Here is a 15,589-nt window from a genome sequence, read left to right on the forward strand (position 1 = left end):
CAACAAGTACTCCTATTGAATTGTTTTGATGATTAACAAACTAAATTTGTTTTAAAGGTTTTATACACTAATGATTTCCATTGGCAAAGTTATAATGTTCACAGTGTACCATCCTCAAGAGTGCATGACAAGGTTGAACTCAAGGTTGAACTCGAGGTTGAACTCAAGCACAAGAATGGCAAATCAACTCAAGCATCAATGGAGTTGAGTGAAGACATGTCAAAGCCTCTACAAGGTGCCAACAAGATTGAAGACCAAGTAAATTTAGAATGTAAATGGTCCTCAATGTTTAGTCTAGGTCTATGGCACAAAGGAGAGTTAAAATCAACCTAGATAGAATTTAATGGGTTTGTGAATGTTCATAGTGGTGTTTCAACATTGTTGGACCCTCATGACACTCCATTTATCTTGAAAAATCAAAGTTCCAAAAGCCCAAACAAAATCAGCAAAATATAAGGAAAATCTGCTGGCCGTAGGCTTCTCGGAACTCCGAGAATATTCTCGGAGCTCCGAGCTCGGAACTCCGAGAAAATTCTCGGAACTCCGAGAATTGTTCCAGGTTCAAAAAATAGCCGCTCGGAGCTCCGAGCCCGGAGTCCGAGACGACCGTTGGGGTGCGAATATTTTGTGATTTCTTGTCCCCTCTATTTATATGAACCTAGGGACTCTTGGGTTTCCTACCCAAGGACATTACAAAGATTTCAAGAGCACAAAAAGTCATTTGTTCTCCTTCTCTTGAAGATCTTCACTCTCCATCTCTCTCTTGTGCCATTTACCTTAGATTATTCTTGAGAGACCTTAGGACCTTCACTTGTTCAATCTTGTTCTTGTGAGAGTGAGTGAGCTTTACCTTAAATTAGCCTATCTAGAGGCAAGCAAGCTTTTTCATTTCATCTTCTTTGTATTTGGCACAAAGGGCGCCGTAGAAGACCCTTGGAGCGTAGAGCTCGATTTGTACAAGGCGGAAGGAACGCCGCCATTAAGTTCCTTGGAGAAGATAGTGGAATCCTCAAGGAGAGTAACTTGAGAAGAGTGGAGTAGGTCTTGAGATAAGACCGAACCACTATAAAAATCTTGGTGTCAAAGCTTCTTTGCCTCTTCACCTCTTCTTGTATGGTAAGTTTTCACTATTGCTTTGAATACTATTTTTGATTTCCTATTCAATCTAAAACTAGTGCAATCTAAGTTTTCAAAATTCTTAAAATTTGAAAAGAAACCCAATTCACCCCCTCTTGGGTTGCTAAGTGGAATTTCAATCTTCTAACTTTATTTTTTGGATTAAACCAAGTGTACTCATACCATACACAAATTTCTTATTTATGTGACATAATCTAGCATGCCATGAATTCACACAATCAAGCATATAGGCAGAAGAAGAAATTTCATTCATTTCAACATTAAGTTTAAACATCCCATCACAAGCATATCCTTTCCCAACAAAAGATTCATGCTTAGTTACAATGTACTGATCAGATTCAACGGTTTGTTTAAATCCAGCCTTATTTAACAGAAAAATCAGAGACTAAGTTCTTCCTCATTTCAAGAGTGTGAAGAACATCCTTCAACAGCACTTTCTAGAAGTGAATCGGAGTTCAACATCCCCAGTTCCGAGTACCTTAGTGGTGTGAGTCTCCCAACAACACCTTCTTATCACTTTCAACAGGTGCATAAGTCTTTAACCAACTTCTGTCAAAACAAACATGATGAGAAGCCCCTGTGTCATCCCAGCACACATCAGACCCGCCAACGGCATTCACCTCAGTGATCATAGCCACAAGTGGCTCTTCAATCACATTGGCCTGAGGGACTTCTGCACTTTTCTTTTACCGACACATCCGGGCAATGTGCCCTTTCAAGTCACAGTTGTAGCACACAACTTTATAATAATTACTATTCTTTTTGGGATTCTGGTTCTTACTCTTATTGGTACCTCGATTTTGGTTCTGTTTCCTCTTCATCGACTTCTTCTTAGGCTTCAGATTCACTTGCGGTTTCTGGTTTGGGTTTCTTACATAAAAAATAGCATTAACATTAGTACCATTTTCCTCTTTCTTATCCTAGTTACGATTCTCTTCTTCAATCTTAAGACGGATGAGAAGACTTTCCATTGAAAGTTCTTTAGATTTATATAAAAGAAAGTTTCTAAAATCTTTCCACGAAGAAGGCAACTTGTCAATCACAGCAGCCACTTGAAATTGTTCAATAATGACCATTCCTTCTGCAAGGATGTCATGGACCAATTTCTGCAATTCATGTGTCTGTGATATAACAGTCCTCTCATCAACTATGTAAAATCTAAAGTATTTGCTTACAACATACTTCTTTGAACCCGCTTCTTCCGTGTCATATTTTTTCTATAATGCTTCCCAAAGTGACTTAGAATCTTGAGAGTCGCCATAAAATCATACAGTTCATCAGAGAGGCTATTCAAAATAAAATTTTGACACAGAAAATCAGATTCTTTCCACTGTTTTTCAAGAAGGAACGAGTCGGTTCAAGTTCCGATCTCCATGTCTTTGCTTTAGTTAATACATTGGCTACCTTTTTCGTGGATAGATAAAAGAACATCTTCTTCTTCCATCTCTTAATGTTTGCACCGTTAAAACGAAAAGGTTTATTCGGATTTGAGGAATCCGATAAAATTTCATAGTGTGATGCCATATTATAAATAAACAATCAAAATTTAACTTAAAATTGTTGTGGATTTAAGGAATAATACGGCTTACCAGATTTATGTTGAGTAACAGAAACAACAAACAAACAGTGTTAGTAAAACCTTTTCCAATGCGACGAGATGAGGCACGGACTATGTCGCTCTCTTTAGGGTGAATTTGCGCCTCTGCGGAAATAAATTCTGATACAGCAGATTACTGGCCACAATCACCCCAAGGGTACAACAGCCCGACACACCGTCGATCTCCAAGAATTGCACGATCAAGGAGATTCGAACCACCCGAACACTCCAGTAGCCCAATAAAATACGTAAAATAAAAGAAGAAGAAAGAAATCTCTGTTTACAGTAAGCTGAGAAAAACAAGAAGAAAACAGTAAAGACTCCCTTTAAGAAAAGAGCCATTCAAAAGACGTTACAGATGCGAAATGTCGCATCCTTAACATTCACAATGCTTAGGAATGGCGCAGTTATTCGTAAAATAATTGCGGTGTTATTTACAAATTAAAATGTAGGGGAAGGAAAACCTTGACTCACACGCGCGGTCGGCCGAGCCGCGCCGGGCCTAGCCGCGCGCATGTGGTATAGCCAAAAGACCACCGGGTCCACTTGGTGGCTCATGCGCGTATGCCCCTTTTCTCCTCTTCTCATTCACAAAGCTAAAGAAGTGAAAAGCTATATAACCACATGAAGCTTTTCTCCACTTTCCAATACGGGACTATTCACTTTTGTGAAGGAAGTGAGCAAACCATTTTCAAAAACCAAAGTGGCTTCCTTTTGTAAACAAAAGAACTTTGTAAAATACCAACATGAGCTATTTTTGTATTAAAATACCAACAAAAAATGGGCTCCAATCCTAGATCAAAATTTGGCTTTGAAGTGTTATAATACTTCAGACTTCTTACAACCACTTCAAATATCTTTTAAAAACCTTCAAAACATAGCCATAAAAATATCCACAAAAAAAGGGATAGTCTAAAGATATATGAGTTGTTCACCCTTTCGTCGCCGCAGGAAAAGAAGGTAAGCGGCTTTCAAAACCACTTTAAACATCTTTTAAAGTGGTTTATATGGTCTAAGAAAGGCCTTCGAGCAAGCTCTGCAAATGTACAGAGAATTCTCTTTGAGAAAGATGGAGGAAGAGAAGGGCGAGGGAAACCTTCGGGTTGTCAGTAGTGGCCATGAAACCACTGATATATATATATATATATATATATATATATATATATATATATATATATATAAATATATATATATATATTAGTAAAAAACCCCGTGCGATGCACAGGCCGACAAAGAACTGTACATACCACATCATAGGTTGATTCAAACCGTCCATGTGATGGAACACAACATAAATAGGTTGTGCCCGTAAAATCATTTTCATAGGCTGATCCTAGCCCTCCAATCTATAGAGGTTTCTATAATTGTTGTTCCTCTGACTTTTTTCATTTTTTTTATTACAAAAGCATATAGGAGGGGGGTAGGATTGAAATTATGTGGCTTTAATGAGTGCCTTTGTTAAAAAGCATAAAAGGAGGGGGTAGGATTGAAAATATGTGGGTTGAATGGGTGCCTTTGTTAAAAAAAAGTCAAAAATGTGATGTGTAATTCTCGTAGAATTTTGGGAGAAATTCAAATAATTCTCTCATTTTCTCTTCTGCTATATATTTATATATATATATATATATATATATATATATATATATATATATATATATTAATATGTGTGTGTGTGAGAAAACGGTTTCTACACACAAGTGTAGATAAGTTATCTACACACTAGCTTAAAATACAGTGGAGGCGCACATTGTTTGGGTGATCCAAACCATTCATTTCATTGGCCCTCACATAGATAGGGTGTCCACAAAAAATCAGCTCCATAGGATCATCCTAACCCTTCGAACCGTGGAGGCAAAAAATGGACAGATTTGTGAAGGTTTATACACGTCCATTTTACATCCAGAAATCGTAGGGTTGGGATGATTCTATGGAGCTGATTTTTTGTGGACACCCTATCTATGTGAGGGCCAATCAAATGAATGGTTTGGATCACCCAAATAATATGTCCTCCACTGTATTTTAAGCTAGTGTGTAGATAACTTATCTACACTTGTGAGTAGAAACCGTTCTCATATATATATATATATATATATATATATATATATATATATATATATATAGAGAGAGAGAGAGAGAGAGAGACGGCAACTACAATGAATGACAGATGAGCTAGACCTTGATGCAAAGACAACTGAGATAGTGAGAGAGGTGACAACTGCAAAGAATGACCGATGAGCCGGAGTTGAGGCAATTATAACTGTGAGAGATGGGGGTTGTTCAAGACGAAGGAATGAAAATGAAAGCTGGGTGAGAGGAACTGGAGTGAAACGGAGATGCAAGAGTAGGATATATTTTTCATACTCGATAAACTAGTGTTTCCCTTTAAACGAATGTGAAATCCAACCTTCGATGTTCAATTTCACATTCAACGATTTCTTAACCAAAATCCAGGATGGCCAACTTTTCTATCTGTGGAGGTTTCCATCCAAACAACCATTTTGTTCAAAATCATCAATTTTAAAAACACCAGCCCCTTAAATTCATTACAGGGTTAAAGAACATGGTTTTCATTTTGGACATCACTAATTGAGATCATTTCAAGGTTCAAAATCAAAATTATAAATCCATTTAGGCCAACTTGACGAAGCTTGTGAAGAGCCTAGATTTGGACACAGATTACTTGGAACACGACCAATGCAAGCTGACTAGGTCAAGTTCCTACTTGATTAGCAAGTTTTTGAAAACCAAAGTATGTATTGGATGGCTTTAGCATGTCTGATCCTTTTCTTCATTACATATATTGTTTGTGTCTTGCATAAACAAAGCTGGGGTAACCTATTGAAATTGCCATCTATGGATTCTTTATGACTCAATATTTTTTAAAAATCTTCCTTCTGCAATCTGAATCTGTGCAGATAGTACGGGTCCTAGAAGGACATTTGTCTCTCAACGTTCTGAACGAAGGCATTACAGTATCGCGTGCCTCAACATTCAACCATATTGAGTCCTCTAGCCTCGGCAGTCCAACACCACTGCCTTGAGCGGTGGAGGCTAACAAACTTGCAAAATGGAGATGGGATGATGAAAACGACAGCCAAGTATTCGGTGGAAACCCGTGAAAACTGACAGGTATCACCTGTCAAAACCCTCGCTTTCTTATTCCTATCTTGTACTAGCAAGAATGGGGATGCTTAGACTGGAAATTTTTGTTTTTGTGATCTTGTATGTGGCTGAGTGATTTGGATAAAACTGAATTTGAGAGAGAATATGATAAGCACCAAAAACTGTTATGTATAATTTATTTGTTTCATTCATAATTATATTCCTATTCAGTCTATTAACAAAAGAAAGTATACTTGGTGAAAGTAGTTATTTTTCTTCTTTGACCCACTGATCATTCATCTGGTTATGCTGTTTTTGATGCACCATAGCCCAAAAATCACACTGATTGGTTACTGTCTATCTGAAGAACTTTCATGGGCTGGATAGTTATGATCAATGGTCTACATTTAACGAATAAGTGTCTTCGATCAAATAGTTATGATCATCTAATTCATGAGATTACTGAGTAACATGTACCTGATTAGAATCAATGACACGACGAAAGGCAAAAAGAAAAAAACAATTTTTTGCAGTTTACTTTTAACATTCCCATTAAAAAAAAATTCGGTGAATTAGTATGTTATTGTATGGTTTGATTTGAATTGAATTTTCAATGTAGAGTGAATTCTGTTAAGTACATAAGAAGCACCAAAAGTTGTTTTAGTAACAGCTTCTCCTCGTGGGAGAAAATCATTGGAGATAATGATCTAGATTCCAGTGGCTTAGAGACGGAGATAATGATCTGTTTCTTTCTATACTGTATAGTTCACTTAGCTCTATATCTTTCTATGTAAAGTGAGTGTAAAAAACTTATGCTTAATTTTAAGTGGAAAATGGGTTCTAAAAAATTTATGCCTATTTTTAGAGGAAAATGTTATTGTATCAAACAGTTGTAGTCCCATCCCAAATGGATATCCTATCCGTAAAGATGAAGAATTACAAAAATCAACAGTTTATCTTTTCACGGTGAAGCCCTATGATGCTTGATAGAACTAGGGTCTATGATCATCTGATCAATGTGGATGGAAATGGACTAGGATTATGATCCCACGTCGGAACAACAGATCCTATCATGTCCACATGGTACACCTGGGCCAACATGTGTTTGTTAGAAGTAGCTATCTGTCTTTTTGAGTAATGCGAATAGGACCTAAAAGGGGACCGAGCAAATTGATTAACGCCATAACATCACAAGTGCCGTGAGCAAAACCCTTAATTTTAGGGAAATCTCATAAAAGTAATTTTTTTTCAACACATGCATATTCTCATTGCAGGTCCCTTGTTAGATCCTATTCTCGGTCTCCATTATCTATTTTCCTATTTTTATTAGATTGCTATATTGATAATGACACACCCTTCATCTATACTATATACAATGGGGAAAACTTGGGTGTACAGGTGCAATTAGGGCTGTGCTCAACCCGGACTGAACTCAATGGGTTAAACCCGATTTCGGCTCGGGTCAGGTTGACTTTTCCTTTATTTGGTTGGGTTAGGGTTGAATTAGAGTTGAGGCCTACGACAACCTGACCGCACCCGATCCCGACCCCATCCCCTTAATTTCGTTGTGATTTTATCATGATTTTCAAATCATTGGGGGATGTGGGTGATCATTTTTGGAAAACACACCCCAAACCGAGATCCGGTCCAGGCACGTAACAAACGCCACACATTCATAATCACTTACCACAGACATGTAAGGCATCTCAAATAAAGCATGTTATAAACATAGCATAACTAAACTAACTAATTTCATTAATTTAATTGGCTAAAGTATTAAATAAACTATGGAAGCAACTAAAATTTGTCCAATAAATTACATGAATAATAAATCAACTATTAATGTCAAGTACTGTCTGAATAATCTAATCAACTTGGATGATAAAATAAATCCTAGGTTCTTGACTCTCTCTCCCAGTCCCGCGAGACGAAATCTCACATCGATCAGCATATGTAGATATAAATAATAACGAGCGAGCTTAAGCCCAATGAATAGACAAGTTCTAAAAAATAAACATAAATATCAATTATGATAAATATTTATGATCAAGTGAAACTGTTAACCGGCAAATCCATGCAATAACTGTATAGCTGGCAGATCATATCTAGCACAAAACTAGTGCATGACTAGCTTAACTGTTGGCGTCATGAAACTGGCCCAATGGTCTACATAGTCAAGGCACGCCTCCACAATATCTGCGGTAAGCCAAGTCCCCACTAAACCCATGGGAAACCCATTCCCCACTAAACATGTGGGGCAATCATGTCCTCACAATACCCGTGAGCGACCCAATCCTCTTTAAACCCATGAGCGATCGCATCCCACAATACCTGCGGAAGATAACTATTCCATGTCAATACTGGCATTTACATGCAAATCTAATAATTCTATTTTAACAATTACTGGTAGACAATGCTACCAGTCCTGCAAAATAGTTCAATCATGTTAAAGCCTATGTGTAAACCAACATGGTACTGATTCAAGTCATGGTAATCATATCTTAAGCAAAACTTGCATAAATAACAGGAAATAGAACAGGTCTCCTCACAGTAAAGTTACTAGAAGTTTGGTCATGCACAAGACCTCCACCATAGTTTTTCCAACTTTTCAAGAAGGTCACCTAATAACCCATATTGCATTGATTTAGAATCCAACTGATATTTATAGTCTTTAGGAGTCTAAAATAGACCTCAAAAGAACCTTAAAAGGCCCAAAAAACCTTAAAATGCCTAAAAAACAAAGCTGAAGAAGCCGAACCGGGCAAACCTCACAGGGTCTGCTCGGTCGACTCTTAGAGAATAGGACCTAAAACAAATTGATTCACGCCATAACATCACAAGTGCCATGAGCAAACCCTTAATTTTAGGGAAATCTCAAAAAAGTAAATTTTTTTCAACACATGGCATATTCTCATTCCAGGTCCCCTGTTAGGTCCTATTCTCGGTCTCCATTACCATTTTCCTATTTTGTTACAGATGGTTACGCATAAAGGAAGATAACATAACTCGAAATTTGTTGTATTGATAATGACACTCCCTTTATCCATTATATACAGTGAGGAAAACTTGGGCGTACGGGTGCAACCAGGGCTGTGCTCAATCCGGACTCAACCCAACGGGTTAAACCCGATTTCGGCTCGGGTTGGATTGACTTTTCCTTTGTTTGGGTTGGGTTAGAGTTGAATTAGAGTCGAGGACCTGACTGCACCCGATCCTGACCCCATCCCCCTAATTTCGTTGTGATTTTATCATGATTTTCAAATCATTGGGGGAGGTGGGTGATCCATTTTTGGAAAACACGCCCCAAACGAGATCCGGTCCAGGCAGGTAACAACGCCACACATTCATAATCACATACCACAAACATGTAAGGCATCTCAAATAAAGCATGTTATAAACAGAGCATAACTAAACTAACTATTTAATTAATTTAATTGGCTAAAGAATTAAATAAACTATGGAAGCAAATAAAATTTGTCCAATAGATTGTTAGATATTTTCAAAATGTTTTGGGGCAATTCAAAATATTTGAAAGTGTTTTATCAAAATAAAAAGAGAAATTAAAACAAATTTTCAAACAGGGCAGGTCGACCGTGGAGGTTAGGTTGACCGCGGATTGGAATTTGGAAGTGTATATGATTTCCAAAAAGGTATGGCCGGTCGACCGCGGTAGCCCCGGTCGACTGCGGTTCTTTAGATCGGAAAAAATAGAAAGTCCAGAAGCATATCGGCGGGCGACCACGGGTAGCCCAGTCGACCGCGGCTGGGCGAAAATCTATCCGTTGGTAGAAAAATGGACACATCTTTTTACTTCCAAATTTGAATCTCTTCATGTGCTTTTGCTTCCCAACAGTCATGGATGATTTCAAAATCAAGGGACACATTATGGATGATCCAAATTAGTTATATCGCGAAGAGGTGCGATATTACGGCCACTGTACGAGCCAATCTAAAGGGTACTTTGAAGAGATGCTTTTAACATTCTAAAGGGTACTTTGATGAGATGTTTTTCACATTGAAAAGACATCTATGGCTCTATAAAAGAGCAGAAATCTGTCTTTTGATAGTTAGTTATTGCTGGATTTTTTCTCTCATGAAATCCCCTACTCTCTTGTTTTTAGAGGTTGAGTTTTATACATAACAGTGCACTAAATACTGTTTTTCTGCAGAAACAGTTGTAATGAATTTCTCTAAGGCTTGTAATTCTCAAAGGGCGTTTTGAGTTTGATTCCACTTGTGCAAAGCATCGTCAAACATTTGTAGGATATTCCTACAAGGCTTCATTATATCTTGGAGGCGATTCATTGATCCCCTTTGCACCCTACTGGTGGGTGTGAAATTTGTCTTAAGGAAAGCGATTACGCGCCTTGAAGCATCATTACTTGTTGATCTTAAATCTCCATCAGCCACAGATCCCACCAACAATCTTAAGACAAATTTCCAAGGAGATCCTTAAGGCCTGTTTTGAAGAAGACAAATTGGATACAATGGTATGAATTACTTTCGTTGGACTTGATTACATAAGGTACGTTTTTCGAATTATAAATCATGTTTGATTTGGTCAAGTTAAGCGCATGGTATTATGTTTAATACTATATGCTTTGTGATATCTTCATATTTCCCTTAAAAGAATGAAATCCACCATATTGGAATCACTATCGCAATAGTCTGTGTTCAAGGAGGTTTAATTCTCTTAAGAAATTGACTTGATGTCAATATTTAGAGAAAAGTAGAATTTAATACTCTTACCTCTAAGATGGTTGAATCTCTTAAGAAAATTGACTTGAATGTCAATAATTAGATAAAGTAGCGTATAAACTCTTACCATCTTATACACAGTCAATTGGTGAAGAAGTGAGAAAGGGGATAAATAACACTTTCTTGTTTAAGATGTAATTCTTGTAAAAGAAAAATTAATGTGATGATATATTTAAGGCATAAGAGAATATTGACTTTCAATTTGAAATATCATTTAGGACATGCAAATAATAATTGAGAAAAGTGAATGATATCCATGTATGATATAGTTAATTTTAAAACCTCTTATTTCTTGATTGGAAATCGAAAAAGAAACAAACATATAAGTGTTCTTGACAAGAACAAGTGTGGTTTAGTTTTTCTTGTGGCTAAAGTTGGCCTAAGTTAGTGCATACTTCTCAGAAGAAGTTAGATGCACAAGATAATAAAGGAATTATGTGAAGCCATGATATCCGAGGTTATATCCTCGAAGATGAAAATGTTTGATATTTGACTTGGGTGTGACAAGGAACATCTATATAAGACAATGGGGCCTATTTTGATTTAAGAATAAATTAAGAATGAAAGCATTATCTTCAAAGGCAATCGTCACTAATGAAGTCAAAGGATAAGGAATATTGGAATTAGAATTTATTCTAAGAAAATTCCTTGGTCTTTCCGATATAAGTTTCTTGATTGAAACTAAAGACATTGTAGTCTTTAGTGGCACTTTTGATAAAGTGGAATAAACTTGTTTTAAATAAAACAAGTGATATCTTTCAAGGATAGTTTGAGAATAATCGATTGTATAATGTTGATGTCATACAAGTAGTTATATTACTCACATACTTGTTAGTATGAAAATGTTAATTTCATGATTAAGAATGATATGTTGCATGTTTAATCTTGATATCATTTGAAAACTTCAAGAATGATATTACAGAATGAAACATGGTTATCATTAGAAAATGCATGTTATTATATTTTCTAAAGTATAAATTATTTTCTAATTGAATATTTACAACTGTACATGGTGCTACGTATATGATCTTTAATAAAGTATGTGAAAAATCATGATAAAATATCTAAGTTTGATATATGCATCTTTTCTATATTATAAGAGGAAGTCTAAACTGAACGGAGCCCTTGCAAAAAAGAGGTGAAAGGGCTCCCCCATTGGCTGCACATCACCATCATGTTTGACTTTTCAGCTGTTATTAATGCATGATGGTGATGTGTAGCCAATAGGAGAGCCCTTTCACCTCTTTTTTGCAAGGGCTCCCTTCAGTCTAGAATTCCTCATATTATAAATATGAGTTTTGAGAAAGTTAAAACTTTTAGAAAATCAAAATAAAACTAATATCAAATGTCTTAGGTATTATATTAAGGTAAATTACTTTTTTCTTAATTTTGTGAAAATATAAAGGAAAGATGTGAAATAAGTTTTGCCTTATATATACTTAGATGAAGCAAAACTAATAATAGGATTTTAGAAGAAATCCTAGTTAGTGGGTAGAGCTTCAACAATCACTAAATGTATATAGTGTACCCTTATAAAAATTGAAAAAAATGAAAACCTAACGTAGGTTATAGGGTATTTGTGTTAAGTACCCAATCATGTCTAAGAAGTTAGGAAGTAAGGGTACTGAGTGCATATTCCTAAATATGCAAGTTTACATGCTTTAAGTAATAGAATTTGATGTTCTATGTGAGGTCACAAAGTCGTTGACCTATGGGTTGTAATCTTTTGAGATTAAATTCTCCTCTATCCAAAAGTTAGAAGATTTTAATCAATTCTAAAATCATTATAACAGTCTAAAGAGGAGATACTCAATACATAAGAATAAGAAAAAGAGAAATAAAAGAGAATGTGATCTAGTTTTCATAATTTATTTAGTAGGAGAAACTAAATAATCCCTTAAACTTCCTTCATGATTAATCTAAGAGCAGAGTCTAATCCTTAAGATTATAAAGAGGAATTAATATATATATATATATATATATATATATATATATATATATATATTCTATTGTAGAATGGAGATAGTAATTAAGTAAACTCTCTTGTGGAAGTTCATTTGCTATAAGTGGATCTTTAAAAAGGATCTAGACCAAGACCCAGAGATAAAGATCCATAAAATAATCTCAAGCAAGATGATTGCAAAAGATTTATAAAGGAAGTAAAGATAAATTATTTTGACAATTAGGCTTTGAATGCTAAGATTAAAAACCATATTCTTAATCTCTAAGATTCATAAGTATTATGTGGATGGTCGAGATTGTATCTTGGTAGTAATCTTAATAGCAAAACATATGTATATATATATATATATATATATATATATATATATATATATATATTGAATGATTTGAAGTTTTCTGAGATTTCTAGTATGGAAATAAGATATGCAAGTAATTGTGTGATTTGCTCATTGTATGAATTGCTCATGTATCCAAATAGAATAAGAAATATTTTATAAGGTTATATAATCAAATGATTTGAGGATACATAATGCAATAAGTATGCATATAGCAAATCTAAAATGCTGAAATTGTTATCGTATTTGGATGACATGTGATTTTAATGTTGACATTGGTATTATAGATGTCATAAGTAATTTGTGATCAAAATCTGACATAAATTGGGTATTAAAATGCCAAAGAGTTTTGTCATTTATAAAATATTGGTGTTATAAATGATTTGTTGGGTATTTAAATTATGAGAAAGAGTAACGGTCGTGTTATGTCTCAATATAGAAAATACCCAAAGGTTCAATCATTTGAACATACACCAAGGTATATAATTTTGGTTCAAACCCAAAATTGGAAACTAGAAGAATTGTTTTTCAATTTCAGTGGGTTGCACGCTTGTTGTAGAATTTGGCTCAAGAACAACTGCAGCTCGATTAGGTCCTTTATGAAGATACTTGAACAGAAACTTAATAACCTTGGTCTCAGCGCAAAGCTCAACATTGATATGTGAATTGTACTTAATCAAAAGGGTGCGGTTGTATGGGACAACCCATCGGTTATCTACTTCTTGTCCACAAACTGCAGCATTTCGACCATCATTCCTCTGACGATAAACAGCGAATCCATTATCGTCAATCTTTGTTTCACAATTAAACCTCTTGGATATAGCTTAGAGCATTTTCTACTAACTAACAATGGTGAGTGTGGATTTATATGTCCGCAAGGACCATGTATCATTGACTTTGAAACAACTTGGAAAGCTTGGGGATCCATATCTTTATCAGGAAGTTCTGCTGAAATGAAATGATCAACCTCTGTTGGGGTGACAATCTTATCTTGATTTGCAAGTGTTAATAAAATATGTGCGTGTGGCAACCCCCTCTTTTGGAATTCCTCAACATCAATATCTGCAGTTATAAGTTGTAGAGAAATAATAAGATTAACAATTGTAATATTAAAATAAAAACATAGTAAAGTTTAATACAAATAACCAGAGAAGCTTGAGAGCAGAAGGATAAGTACCTGCAACTACGGTTCCGAATTTCTTTTTGCTATGGTCAGTTATAAGTTGTTTTTTCTTTAGATTGAATACCCTTGCGACAATGTCGGGTCTATCTTCAATCCTCAGGCCGAGAATCGGTGGGAGAGCTAAATTGATTTCTTCCCATTTTGAATTGCAAGTAAATGTTATAAATAAATATGGAGGGCCATACGATTGACAGATTGCCATTGCATTTTGGTAAGCATGAGCCATGTATCGAGGACCCTCGATAACAGATGATGGCAAAATCAACCTTTGTGCAATGCTTGTAGCATTATGATCACCACTTCTCACAGTATCTTGCAAATCGCGGTAGACATCAGCGCAGACCTGTGATTGATTTGTTCGTACCCAAAGTAATCTTTGTTCTTCAATAGCCGCATAAGCATCAACCACAAATTGTTAGAATGCATGACCAGACTTCATAAGTGTCTTCCCTTCTATTGGTCGATATTGAATCCTATAAGCACAAAACTCTCGCATGCTAACAGAATCATGCTTTCGGATGGTGGAATTAAGATCTGACCTGCCTGGTATATTGATCTTCCAACCATCCTCTCTGTATGGAAATAGCAAAGGATATTGTAAAGGCATATAAGCAGGGTGGAACTCATTTATCGGTTGGAAGAATCCTTCACTGGTGCAAACAACAATCTCGTGATGCTTAACAACCTCAAATCCATCACCAAACATTAGTGCAGCCCCCTCTGAGGCAGTTGGTAGATTATATTGCCTAGCATCCCATGTTCTTTGTTCTATGAGTCGAATACGTAGCTCAACGGCCGCATCGTTTGCTAAGAAATCCCTAGCATATCTAAAACTTTGTACATAGGGATTAATATTGTCAAGCATTTGTCTTGAACCAGTAATGACATTCTCGTCAATGGAAAATTGTCTGTTGCTAGCATGAATAGCATCCATTCTATTTTTGCCTCATCGTTGGTCGCATACAGACAGAGTTGTGCAAACATTGGTTTGCAGTTAGGCCTTGGCAACAATGTCCCAATTTTGTGGTAGTTAGAACCTGAAATCCTAAGAGAATACGGACTACGACCACCAACAACACTGTGATCAATAGTACCGCCCATCGAAGTAAAGCTAAACATTGAATTATAAGCACGGATAAGCTTCCTAAAGCACGTACGGACATTATCATATTTTTCGTCAATCAACTCTTGCAAATAAGTGGGTGTCTCTTGAAACATCGCTAATTGAATCTTGCCATCTTGACAACACATGGAAAATCTCGGCAAAGGACCAGGCTTAGAAGTAGATCTTTCTTGATACGACAATAATGCGCCACACATTTGGCATGTCGTATTTGGGGGACCAAAATTCCAAGTTTCTGTAAATCCATCAATGTCATTGGAGGACGTATGATTATTCCCTGTTCTAGTCCCGATAGCTTCAGAGGTTGATGCGTAACTTGAGAAATCAATTGTTGATGGCGGATGCAATACAAATCGCATAGGAACTGTTTGCATGTTATTCTCATTGGGAAT

General features: G+C 36.1%; 1 protein-coding gene across 1 annotated transcript in view; it reads left to right on the forward strand.

Annotated features, from left to right (window-relative positions):
* Window positions 1-6,084, forward strand: part of LOC143853916 (proline-rich receptor-like protein kinase PERK3) — a 49,403-nt gene extending 43,319 nt beyond the window's left edge. The window contains exon 8 of the mRNA XM_077363610.1: window positions 5,650-6,084. Within this exon, the coding sequence (XP_077219725.1) occupies window positions 5,650-5,775 (126 nt within the window). The 3' untranslated portion in view covers window positions 5,776-6,084. The remainder of the gene's footprint in view (window positions 1-5,649) is intronic.
* The last annotated feature ends 9,505 nt before the right edge of the window (window positions 6,085-15,589 follow it).

The sequence above is a fragment of the Tasmannia lanceolata genome, unplaced genomic scaffold (genome assembly GCF_043159265.1).
Source record: "Tasmannia lanceolata isolate RefF3 unplaced genomic scaffold, GAP_Taslan_0.1 ptg000003l, whole genome shotgun sequence".
In the NCBI taxonomy this organism is placed as follows: domain Eukaryota; kingdom Viridiplantae; phylum Streptophyta; class Magnoliopsida; order Canellales; family Winteraceae; genus Tasmannia; species Tasmannia lanceolata.